Source organism: Aspergillus flavus, chromosome 1 (assembly GCF_009017415.1).
Source record: "Aspergillus flavus chromosome 1, complete sequence".
NCBI classification, from domain to species: domain Eukaryota; kingdom Fungi; phylum Ascomycota; class Eurotiomycetes; order Eurotiales; family Aspergillaceae; genus Aspergillus; species Aspergillus flavus.
Window position 1 is genome coordinate 4224827 of NC_092406.1, and position 12185 is coordinate 4237011.

Consider the following 12185-nt stretch of genomic DNA (forward strand, 5'->3'; position numbering starts at 1 on the left):
ATTTTTGTTTCTGCTGTGCGCGAGTGCGAGTGCGCGACCTGAGACACGGTATCATTTTCTAGGCTGTTTGGAACGTTTTTGTTTTTTTTTCCCTGTTTCTCTTGCTCGCCCTTCTGTTCGTTCTTTCTTATTAGTCATGCTTGGTGAATCTTGCAGGCAAATTGGGGGTGATCTACAGTTTTCTTGAGTCTTCACGGATCAGGGTCAGGGTCTCCTCCGCCCTGTCACCCGCAATTGGAGTATAAGGATGGAATTTAGTTATTGTCGGTGTTGAATTTGGCAAACCCATATCGCACGTTGGACTTACAACATACGAGCCTACCGTGCCCGCAGTAGCTCAGCTTAAATCTCTGATAGGGACTAGAGCTGAGAATCAACTGATTGGCGTTCAAATTTCATTCATCCGAAGTTTGTCCTAAACCCGCTCCGCGTATAGATTGCAGGCGAGAGGTATACAGGATATATGAATCACACACAGGATCCAGGACACAGGCACATTCGAGCAAATTGGGTTTGTGTCTTGAAATATATATGGGGAGTGTTTTCTTGAACATACATTCGCAAGGGACTCGAAGCTCATCAGGCTGCAATGTTTGCCTTGCTCTTTTTTTATTCTAGGGCTGTTCTATCTTGGCGCTTGTTACGGAGTACTGGCTACTACGTTTTGAATAGTGACTACATACATATCAGGCTTCAGCTTTTCATCTTTGGACAAGAGATCCAACCGCAAAAACAGTATTGTACTCTACTACAATCCACGGGTCGCCTTTGTAAGTCTCTGAAAAGAAAATAACAAGAAAAGAAAAGTACCGTAGGGAGCAGATATGTCCTCTGGAGGAGCAGACGCCTGAATTGGATGTATACCCAGGTACCTCATCTTACGGAGACAAAGCAGCTGATCGAACAGACGAAATGTGTATGGATACCCTCTGAGTACCAACCAGTGAGGAAAGTGACGGAGAGGTCTGGAAAGTATAATCCGCCACGAATATCAAACACGTACATACACATACCGTGCAGTGTACATATATCATATACACATGGCAATAAAGGGGGGGAGGGTGGGAAAAGCAATAAATTAAATAAGAATCAATAAAAACAAAACACCCCCAGAAGTGATCATCACCCTCGACCGAAGAAAAGCGGTCGGTCGAAAGTGTAGAATCCGGGGAACAACAAAAGCAACGAATGGAGCATGGGCGTTGACATCATACTCGTCGGCTATTCATGGTCCAGAAGGAAGTTCCGGGGCGGCTAACGATAATCAGTACCGAAACAGTCCACGATCACGGGGACGTACGACAATAGTTGAGTTTCGAGTTGTCTCGAGTTGAAATAGTCACGGGATTGGCATTTCCATATGATATCAACTGTCCTTGACGTGTTGAGTTCTCTCTATGTTTCTGATAATCTTTGGTACGTCTAGAATGGGAAAGTTAAGGGGACAAGTTGTGTTGTATGTATGCTATGTATGTACTTCGTCTGTCGTCGATGTTCTTATCGCAGACGGGCTGCCATGGTGATCGTCCGCTATGTTACTTGATTTGGGACAGATCGACGCCAATGTCCAATCGGTGATACGTAGCAAAGGCCCGCTTTAACGAGTGGAGTAGTCCCTGGCTTTACAGCGTCATCCGGAACCATTCCGATACTTGAAGTATACGAGATATTAGCTTGTATTATGAACTTCTACCTGAAAAGAATTAATTACTATTCCTATCCTGAACAAACCGTTACACCAATTCAAATCACTATAAGAATATACTGTCGCACATAGTATGGTATTACATTATTCAATTAAACACAATGACCCCCCCCCTCGCCCGACAGTCTGACCCATGGTATCACAAAGATTCCGGTCTCTCGTTTCTTTGCCCCCTCGGTTCGTTTCTTCGGTCAGTATAAACATCGTTCTTCATCCGTGAATAGTAAGAGGGCCATGGCATCATCAGCCGGACTCGAGGCGTACAACGGCCAGAATGGGCATCTGGATACAATCTTCTTGTCGGGTAGGTGCCCGTCGAGGGTTTGAATTAAGAGTAGTAAACAACACATGGGTGGTAACATGAACAGAGATGAAATCACGACAAAACGACAACATCACATCAAGCGGGACTTCAATCCGGAGTATCACAAGGATGAAAAGACGAGGACTCGGCAGAAACCATCAACATATCATACCTATACCGATGTTGATGTTTGTGGCTGCAATTGGCCGCCTTAGACGCTGACAGGCTCGCGTTCTTCTTCTCGACCCCGAGCCTCTCCGTCCACGGTGCTAGCGACTTCCTCACCATCTTCAACGTAGGTTGGGTGCTGGTCAGCAGGGACCCACGAATCCCGATCGCCCCTCATGGGCTGGTCCTGAGTAGAGAGGTCGACACCATCGCGGTTCTTGCCGATAGCCTCCCGGCGACGCTGAGATAGGGTGCGCGTGCGCTGTGACACGTCGGACTTGACGGCGGCCTTAGAGGTAACCCAGTTGGCAAGTGCCTCTTCGCAGTCCTGAATGATAGCCTTGCTAGCATCGTATCCATCGTACGAGGCGCGAGTTTCACCAGGGGTGACTGGAGTATCGTCGATGAGATCCAGAAGGTGCTTGCCGTAGCCAGCGATGATGGCCACCTTCTCGCAGTGCTCACGGAGTGCATCGAACTGGTACTGGAAAGCTGCCTTGAGCTTCTCGCGAGTGATGTTGGAAAGCTGAGCCTCGGCTACGAGGGACTCGGCTTCTGCGCGAACCAGCTCTTGCTCGAGAACCACGATCCGAGGAGAGTTTGGGTCCTTGTACTTGAGCTTGGCGATCTCATCGGTGATCTTCTGCTTGCCTATATAGTTCTTCGTGAGAATCTCTCTAAGCTAGGGTACTCGAACAACGAAGATCAACTTACGGTCTCGGCTGGGCTGAACGGAAGCTTCAATGTTGCGAATGCTCTTGATGGTGACACGGTACTGATCATAACGGTCGACATAGAGGTCTTCCAACTCTCCGATTTCATAGAGCAACACGCCGATCTTGTCTGTGATGTCGGACACATCTTCGTCACAGTTCTCACCCCAGATGGACAGTTGTTGCTGTGAGCATGTTAGTTGGCATTCCCATGATTCATGTGCAAATCTCTTCCACGTACAGCGGTCTCCATTCGCTCCTTGGCTACCATTTCCATGCTGCGCATGACATTCTTCTCCATCTTAACGAGCTGGGAGAGCTTCCTTGCAAGATCGGGTCCGAATGCGCCGGCGGCATTCTTACGGAAGGCATGGCCTGGGCCAGTAGGTATTGTCAGCACCATTTGCGCAGCAGCTTCCAACGCTGCAGGGGGGGCTGCTCGCAAGGAGAAACTTCCATCTGCCGCGAGACAGCCGGAGGAGCTCGGACACACTCACCGAAGCCGCCTTTCCCAATCCATCGGTTTGTCTTGGTCGTGGACAACGGCGGAGGCGGATTCTCAATCTGCGATGCGGTGGGCATGCGCGATTGGCGCATGGAATAGGTGCGATGCATAGCTACGGTTTGTATGGGAAGCTAGATGCAAGCGAATGAGACGAAAGGATAACAGAGAAATCAGAAAGAAAAAAAGTTTGGGAGAGATCGTCTGAAAATGGATGATGCGGTTTCTTTGAAGGTTCGGCTTTGCGCAGGAGTGACGTGTACCAGTGGGCGCAACGGGATGCGACGGAAGGGCGACGAGAGTACGAGGGGAAGGAACTGCAACCGGACCGGACACAGGGCCTGTGTACGGGAAGGACGAAAATCGTATACCTAGGTCAAACTGACCCAAGGAACGGTAGATGGGACTTTTTTCTGGTTGAACCTCTTTTCCTGCCTTCTCTTCCCCCTTGATCCAAGTGTGAGAAGAGCAGTGGAGTTGGATGTTGCAACAGGAGAGACCGCCGGTGACGTCGAGACTACTCGGGAGGCTAACCCGATTCGGGAGATCACGTTCGGCAGTGATGAATAATTTATGACGAAGGGTTTTCTCAATTGACAAATGATTTTACATGAACAAACAGTTCCAGAGGATCGTCTTTCTGCACGGGGGGAAGGAATCCGCGGGGGAGGAAAAGGAGATCTTAAAGCTTGGGCGAATCGCTACACCAGCTGTTTCAATGATCATCCAGAGCTAAGCCGTGATCTGCGACGTCATTGCGACCCAAAAAGCATCTTTTTCAATTTCACTGATGTCATCGATTCCCGTCTCTAAAACAAAAAAGTTTTTTTTTTTTTTTTACTGTTCCCAACGTTGAAGAGATGAAAATCTCAAAAAGGATGTCATCACACAGTTAAGGTTACCTTGTCCAGTAGAAATTTTCTTTATTTTGGTTCATAAACAAGGTGATCGACGACTACATATCATAGCGTTCCACCCGACATGACATGTCTTGCAACAGTGTGTACAATCACGCACGACATGCGATATGCGACTAGGAATATAAGGTTAATTTTAAATTCCAGATCGAGGTCAAATGATCGACTGTCTCCGCATTAGGGATCGTCGTCAGATCGCATCGCGAGGTTCATACGTACTTGTGCGCCATCTATAGTGCATATATTCAAGCTTCTATTACATAACAACCTGGGACGGAGAAAGGAAATAATAATAATAGTACTAATCATTACTTCTGTGTAGTGGTTCGCCGGGTCCTTCGTTTCTTTCCGGTGACATCATCACCACTCACATTCTCCTTAGTCTGGGCACTCCGTTTAGTGCCCGTACTTTTTTTCCCCTGTGGAGGTTGGGAGGAGCCAGTGCTTTCCGACTGCTCCACTGGGTTGGTCTCAGCTCCGGTACTTTGCGCAGACTGGACTGCCTCGCTCCCGGCTTCTTGTCGAAGTCGGCTAAATGCTTTTTCCATTCGGCTCTGGCCTCCGCTGCGAACACGCGGTGCAAAAGCACCCGCCCCTTGAGGCCCCTGGAAGAAAGCTGTGATGTTAGACTGCGTACCTTCCTGCTCTCTGCGGTTCATGTCGCGGATTACTGGCACCAGAACCTCATCGGTTCGTTCCTGACTCCATCCGATCGTCGCCATTAGAAAATCGCGCAGGCCATGGAGATCGGGAACCCCCCACTGGAAGGGAGATGGATCCGAATCGACTTCGGGTTCGAGATATGCCACATCAACCTGGCTATTCGGGAAAGAAGGCGACAGGAAAATCTTAGAAGCCTGCTTCCTGAACTTCTTGTAAAAAGCAGCATGCTCCCCATCGGATAAGTTCATTCCCATTTGAACTTGGGTCCACCAATCACGGAACTCCTCCAGGTTAGAAAACTCTGTGAGAATTTCCAGCGCTGTCACAGGTCCAATGCCCGGTATACCTTCTGTATAATCACTGCCAAGTAAATGGGCAAAACTGATAAGTTTCCTTCGATGAAGGGCATATTCTTTTTCCAAATCAGAAGTTAGATAGCATTCGACAAATTTCCCTTGGTTGAACATGTTCTTATAGACGCGTGTGCCCCCAAACAAGAAGATATCGCTATCATCAGTGATGATGCCATCCACGAGACCCAATGCCACTAGCTCTGCACATTGAGCCTCGGCTTCCATTGGTGCAGTAATATAGGGCAGGCCAAACAGTGTTAGGAGTTGCTGGCACTCAGAGATCATGATTTGAGACACTTCATCCGCGTCTCTGCGGTCCTTTTTCTGTTGGGATCGCAGTTGTTTGAGCTCCTGCTCATAATCAAATGTATTTTCGGTGTGCGACGTAGAGTTCAGCGTAGCCGCGAATCGGACGTGCTCTTCACCTTCAGCTGCCAGCTGTCGCATTAACTCCTCATCTTCTGGGTCCGAAAACCCATCATCTTCCCCAATGATATCTTCAAGCTCATCAACTTGATGGCTTTGTGACTCCATCTCAGGAACGACAGTGCCGGTTATCGCCTCTTTTGGGTGTAGTTCGACATCTTCAAATTCGGGAGATGGCGACGGTTGGGTACGCAACAAATCTGCCTGCTCATCCCTACTAGCCTCTATATCATGGGAAGTAGATGGTTCATGGCCAGTCTCTGCAATAGAGGCTCGTCCGGGGATGTTGGTAGCTTCAGTACCTGCCGTAGGAATTTCACGGATGACAGCCGTAGTATCCTTTCTCGGATTTTCTGTCTCGTTCAGCGTTTGTGTAGCCCGAGGCTGTCTGCACTCCTCGGAGTTCGCTTCCAAGTCAATCACCACATCTGAGCCAGGAAGCATATCAACATCAATTACTCTGGGGATTTGATGATTTTTCAGGAAAACATGGTCCGGAGTGATGGTGCTATCCCGATGAATTTCCAATGGGCTATCATCATTATCGGCAATAAACTCGGCAGTCGAGCTCCCTCCAGAAAACCAAGGTGGTAATGGTTGTTCGGCTTTCGTCTGCTTTGCTGGTTCTTTTTCGAAGCCGCCAGCATGCTGATCGAGCTCTTCGTGATGGGGATTTTTCGTTTTAAAGGGCTTGTCAAGCTTGATAGACTCAAAAGGAAGAGGCCCATCAAAAGGATGATTCGGGACTGGGTCTTTCTTTGTCCTTTTCGACTGCGCCAAGGCAGTTGCAAAGTCTAAGCCGTCATCATCGCTTTCAGGACTGAAACTTGGTGTGGTTTCCTTGAGCGGAGCTAGATGAGCACTGCTACGATTGATCGAGATGTCCGGCATGTCGTTATCATGTTGATCCAGAGGAGACGTGGGTCTCAGCGACATTTCTACCGCTTTCTGAAGGTCTTCGTCTTCATTCTCTCCATCCATCTCAAATATATTATCAATAGCACGACGTCCATGGTGATGTGGTCTTTCGTGCTCATCCTCTTGTACGAAAAGAGAGTCATCTTCATGCCTCTGTGGCAGACCTTGAGTGACCTTTCGCTCAGTGTTCTCCTGCATTTGCTGTCTGATCGAAGCATCGAAGATGCCTTCCCGAAGGAACTCAAGTCTGGGAAGTCGATTGAGGCCTTCTATGGGCACATCCTCAAAGCCCCCATCGTCTTCCGAATCTTCATCCTTCTCTGGAAAGATTTCTTGCTTGCCATACTGGTCGACATCGATAGGTTTGTGCTCCCGCCCTTCATCCTTATTTCCTACGACACCCAGTGCCCAGCCACCTTCCACGGCATTGTCCTTGACCAACACATACTCCTTACCACGCTCTCCAGCAATCCGCTGGCCCGAGTTATAAAAAGCATCTTCACCGTTCATGCCGTTGATATTCATCAGACGTTGAGTAAGGTCATTTCTTTCTTTCACCCTCTCAATTTGAAACTTTGAGAAGGCCATACGATCTGGAAACATATGATCAAGCTGCTCCTTAGAATAACCCATGCGCAGCCGACTCCGTAGTCGCGCGGCATTCAGGATATTATATCGATCCGTGGCAGGAAGGCTCATGAAAAATGGGCTGTCGAAATCGATCTTGGAGAAGTCGTATAGGTTAATGTCTTCGCCTCTATAGAACTGCTTTGCATATTCCTCAAGTTCTTCGCGAGACATAATCCGCGGATCATTCGGAGCTCCCATCTCTTCCAGTGAAGCATGTAAATCCGGAAGATGGTAAGCATCCTTTTTCCTGAACGACCGAGCTTGGCGCTTCTCTTTCTCGGTCATACCAGCGTCTTCGACATATACCGGATTATCCGGGACTTCCTCTTGCTCTCTGGGCGCTCCATCTCTGCGTCTAGCTGCCTCTTCCTCTGCAGACCTTTGCAACTGCACCGCAAGCAGCTTCCCGGCGGTTCGTACAGCATCCTCTCTGCGACCCTCCCGTCGTTTCTTCCTGCCAGCTATTGTTTGTCTTTTAAGAATCGGTGCACCACCGTCAAACACGAAGACTGGCTTTATTCCGAAGTAAAGCAGCTTACAGATGCGACGGAAGAAGCCAACGACATGAGAATTACGAAGGGCATTCCCTTCTTTATCACGTACAGCTTTCAAGAACTGATATATCCAGATCGAAGCATCAACCGCTAGGCGCTTCTTATTCAGTGTCTCTAATTTTATGGGCCGCGCGCAAGGTTGCAAAACGGTCCAAAGCCCATGGACACCCATGCTGACCTAGGAATGGCGGATCTAAGGTTGCGTCATAGTAGTACACTCGACGACATGACCTTGTGACAGACTTATAGGCCAGACCATGAGCAGTATACACGGTCACAAAGGCTAACGAAAGTCGACAGCCCAACCGGTGGGACAACCCTCGACACTGCGATAGCCAGAGTTGATAAGTAACTCCCTCGGCTCGTGTCGCCACTGCGTTGACACGAGAACCGCGATATCACGTGCTCAATTATGCCTCATCTGGATATTTGCCTAAGGCGAGACTTGTGTATTACATAATCCGCCTCGCTATCGATAGAAATTCTGGAAATTTGGAAATGATAATCGAGGCATGTGGGGAAGTGCTGCTGTACAAATTTGAGCGTCAGGAAACTTTTCATTCAAAAATTCATAGGCCTACAAGCCAATGTATTGTTCCTTGCACCAATGCATCTACCGCTCGAGGTTGGTGATCGATATTCAGTACCGCACAATGCAACCGCTAATCCCACCCTTAGCACATAGATGTCTGCCTTCCAGTAACTGCATTGAAAGCACTTGATTTGGGAGATGCAAGACTTATTCTGCAAGGACAAGGGCCTTATTTTCGGTTGATTGATGATGAGAGTGGCAAAATATTGACCGAATTAAAGACCTTCAAACGAAACAACGTTCATGGATTCATAGTTCTGAATCAGAAAGACGAGAAAACGGGTGATTCGTACGCGCAATTTCTAGTCTGGGGAGGTGAATCGTTGAGAGTTATCGACTTGTATCTTGCCAGAAGTGAGGCTGTTGAAAGCCCTCAAGCGTCCTTGGTTCCCATCAGTGCGGAATATCTAGCACCAGATTGGATTCTGGCTGGGTGTGCCCCCGACTCCACAAATGGGGTAGACAGAGCTTACATGGTGACCGCCCATAATAGCCTTCTTGGGCTTTATGTGGTACATGGAGGCTCGTCGATATATCCGAAATCGATTCATCTTCAGCAGCTCGTGGCTGGAGTCAAGTCTATTCTCTATTCAGCTGATACTATATCATGTTCGGCATCGCACGTGTTGATTGCTGCTGGAACCGTCTTTGGGGAGGTGATAGTCTGGTCTTGCTTTTTAGATGAAAGTGTGCATCTTAGTCCCAGTGCTGTTGGCTCCATCCATCATTTCTTCACCGGCCATGAGGGATCTGTTTTTGGGGTTCGGATATCTCCTGCAATTGCCTCTTTGCCTGGTCGCTCCAGTGGACGGTTCCTGGCGAGTTGTAGCGATGATAGAACAGTCAGGATATGGGATATCTCAGACTGTGAGCATGCATCCCCTAACGATCCTTCAGCCTATTCGACGGATGGCTTCGAACTTCGAAGCACCGGCTTTGGTGGAGCAGCTACTGGCGATGGCCTTGGCTCGGAATCTTGTGTGGCAAGTGCCTTTGGTCACAAAGCTCGGATATGGAGTGTCAATTTCTTGCCTACAAGAGCTGATGATCAGTCTAATATGAGCCTACTCTCACGTGGCGAGGATGCAACTTGTATAGTTTGGAATCTCAGTTGGGAACCATCTTCATATCCAGGGCCAAAGTTTAGTTTAGGTCAAATCTCTTCATGGCATAACCATACCGGAAAGCATATCTGGTCTTTATGCTTGCGCAGCACTGCTAAGGATACAACGGTGTATACTGGTGGTGCCGATGGTGCTGTAAAAAGTTTCAAGATAGAGGTGAATGAGGAATGTGCGGTTGTTTTGCCGAACAGAAACAACAGCATTACTGCCTCAGCTGGTCCGGGAATATCTCAATCTAGGGTCGATAAATCAGTTAGGGCATTCACCTTTGTTACACCAGAGCATTTCCTAACAACCACTACACGTGGCGAGGTACAGGTTTGTTGGGTCAGCCCCGAGACTTCGACTGAGAAGATCATTCTCAAGGAAACACTGTTCCATGAAGAAGATCTCTCGTCTTATTGTGCCATAGCTTCCCTGCCACAGTGTGGCATTGCGCTTTTGGGCAATGCACAGGGATTAATCCGACTGTACAACCACAACACCAGATCACTGCTCAGGATTGTCGAAAGTGGCCCAAGGCCATTGGTGCTCTTTGCCCTTGATTATAACCGTGGTGCTTCCGATTCGCCTGAGACCCTATCCTTCATCTCATCCCATCAGCAACAAGACCATTTGAGTCTAATCAAGATATCATTATCAGAAGGCGAGGTATCGCAAATTGAGACCATAACTCTAGCACTTCCTCACAGTTTCGGAGTAACTTGCGCTTCCTTTGTTTGTGGCAACCGATTGGTGGCTCTTGGAAACGCATACGGTTCCCTTGTTTTATATCGCGTTGCGAACACGATGCCTATTCAGCAACCCATCTGGAATCGTAAGATACACTCTCGGGAGGGTATCAGTCATATATCATCGTTTTCGTCACTTTATGGAGAAACCAGCCCGTCCCTCAATTATTTCTTGACTTGCGGTCGATCTGGAGTCTACTGTGTCCACGAGGTGGAGGCCGAGGGAGATTCACAAAACTTGGCTACTGTTCAAACGATCCATCGCTCCAATGCTACTCGGACCATTGAAATAGAGGGTGCTTACATTGACAGACAATCCAAGGATCTTATGTTGTATGGGTTCCATGGAAAGGAGTTCGTTTTGTGGAACGAGACCACACAATCCGAAATTGTCAGACGCTTATGTGGTGGTTCGCATCGAAGATGGGCCTTCCAGCCCAACCCAGAGGAACCTGGGTCTGGCTTGTTTATATGGATCCAAAAGAATCTCAATGTTCTTCAAACCCGGGGTGATGCTAACCGTACTCTACGTGCGGGAGGACATGGAAGAGAGATCAAGGCTATGGATGTAGCCCACTCGGCAGATGGCCCTCTCTTTGCAACTGGGGCGGAAGATACTATCGTGCGGATTTTTGCACCGACAAAACCACACGAAGAAAAGCTGTGGGGCTCCTTTAAATGTCTGCGGGTACTGAAAAAGCACCAGGTCGGACTGCAGCAAATCCGCTGGTCAAAGAAGGGAAATTATCTCTTCACAAGTGGTGGGAGCGAAGAATTCATCGTTTGGCAGATTCGCTCGATTCCCTTGTTTGGACTTGCGACAAATGCAGTAGCCTCAGTCAGGGATGATCCGTTCTCTGATCTTCGAGTGACCAGTTTTGATGTGTTGCAGGTGGATGAGAATAGCTCGGATGGCAACTTCCTGTTCTGCCTGGTATATTCTAACTCTACACTTAAGGTAAAGTTCTGTGGCCGTTGCTCTCTGATATCATTGTTAAATCTTGTAGATATTCCACTATTCTTCGACGGTTGATGGTGGCAACTTCACCCTACTGGCAGAGGGCACTTATACAAGCAACTGCCTCACCGAAGCATGCTTCCTGCTACGCGGCTCCTCCCTGAGCTTATTAACGGCCTCTACAGATGGATATTTCACATTCTGGAACTTAACCTCGGTCTTAGAGCCGTACTATACCATCTCTTCGGCTCTTCGCCTAAAACAGCCCATCGGCACGTTTTCAATTACCCCAGAGAACATCTCATGCGAAAACAGATACCAAACCCATTCGAACAGTGTCAAATGCCTGGAGCTTACTCACCTATCGGATGCAGTTTCTCTTGTTGTTGCAGCCGGTGACGACAACGCACTGACGCTCTCCCTTCTGAACACGAACTTCACGAGCACTGAGGCTGGCAATGCTACCACAATAACAATCCCCGACGCCCATGCAGCTTGTATCACAACGGGCAAGATACTCATGCAACGTCAATGTCAGGACAAGGGAACAATGCAGGCTGTTATTGCTACTTCAGGTAATGACCATCGGGTCAAGATCTGGTGCGCCGAGGTAGATGTCGAGAAGAAGGGAGCGAACGCAGTCCAGGTTCAAATGATAGCAGATAGATACAGCTCGGTAGCAGACATATCATCCCTGGGTCTCATCTGCGAAGAATCTGGAGAGACCAAGCTTCTTGTCTGTGGTGTTGGCATGGAAATGATGGGTATCCAACTGCCTTCACTTGTGCAACCTTAGTTACGATGTGATGTTCGCTTGGATTGGATGCAGAGAATATAGAGTTTCAATATTAAGTAACTCAGTTCCCTAATCAAGTATAACTACTCACTGGGATAACATCAGTGGATAAGCAGAAGTTGTGAATGTAG

General features: G+C 48.3%; 3 protein-coding genes across 3 annotated transcripts; 1 reads left to right on the forward strand and 2 right to left on the reverse strand.

The window, feature by feature from the left end:
• Positions 1-1649: 1649 nt before the first annotated feature.
• Positions 1650-4039, reverse strand: F9C07_2279779 (primary component of eisosomes). The gene is made up of 4 exons (XM_071510392.1): positions 3388-4039; positions 3132-3265; positions 2892-3075; positions 1650-2828 (listed from the first exon to the last, which is right to left on the reverse strand). The coding sequence occupies exons 1-4, from the start codon at positions 3503-3505 to the stop codon at positions 2221-2223; spliced, it is 1044 nt and encodes a 347-aa protein (XP_071365907.1). The 5' UTR covers positions 3506-4039; the 3' UTR covers positions 1650-2220.
• On the reverse strand, positions 4040-8189 carry F9C07_2279780 (single-stranded DNA endonuclease). Its single transcript, XM_041283971.2, has one exon. The coding sequence runs from the start codon at positions 8023-8025 to the stop codon at positions 4618-4620; it is 3408 nt and encodes a 1135-aa protein (XP_041140453.1). The 5' UTR covers positions 8026-8189; the 3' UTR covers positions 4040-4617.
• A 54-nt stretch (positions 8190-8243) lies between these two features.
• F9C07_1112652 (WD-repeat protein WDR6, WD repeat superfamily) lies at positions 8244-12166 on the forward strand. Its single transcript, XM_041288129.2, has 3 exons — positions 8244-8478; positions 8532-11258; positions 11308-12166. The coding sequence occupies exons 1-3, from the start codon at positions 8461-8463 to the stop codon at positions 12052-12054; spliced, it is 3492 nt and encodes a 1163-aa protein (XP_041140452.1). The 5' UTR covers positions 8244-8460; the 3' UTR covers positions 12055-12166.
• The last annotated feature ends 19 nt before the right edge of the window (positions 12167-12185 follow it).

Bases quoted from the DNA above. Each gene is read 5' to 3' on its own strand.
- F9C07_2279779 (XM_071510392.1), bottom strand. From the start codon at position 3,505: ATGCATCGCACCTATTCCATGCGCCAATCGCGCATGCCCACCGCATCG. The intron at 3,266-3,387 runs GTGAGTGTGTCC...CTACTGGCCCAG, and splicing joins GATTGGGAAAGGCGGCTTCG to GCCATGCCTTCCGTAAGAAT. The intron at 2,829-2,891 runs GTAAGTTGATCT...AGAACTATATAG, and splicing joins CGTTCAGCCCAGCCGAGACC to GCAAGCAGAAGATCACCGAT.
- F9C07_2279780 (XM_041283971.2), bottom strand. From the start codon at position 8,025: ATGGGTGTCCATGGGCTTTGGACCGTTTTGCAACCTTGCGCGCGGCCC.
- F9C07_1112652 (XM_041288129.2), top strand. The intron at 11,259-11,307 runs GTAAAGTTCTGT...TAAATCTTGTAG, and splicing joins ATTCTAACTCTACACTTAAG to ATATTCCACTATTCTTCGAC.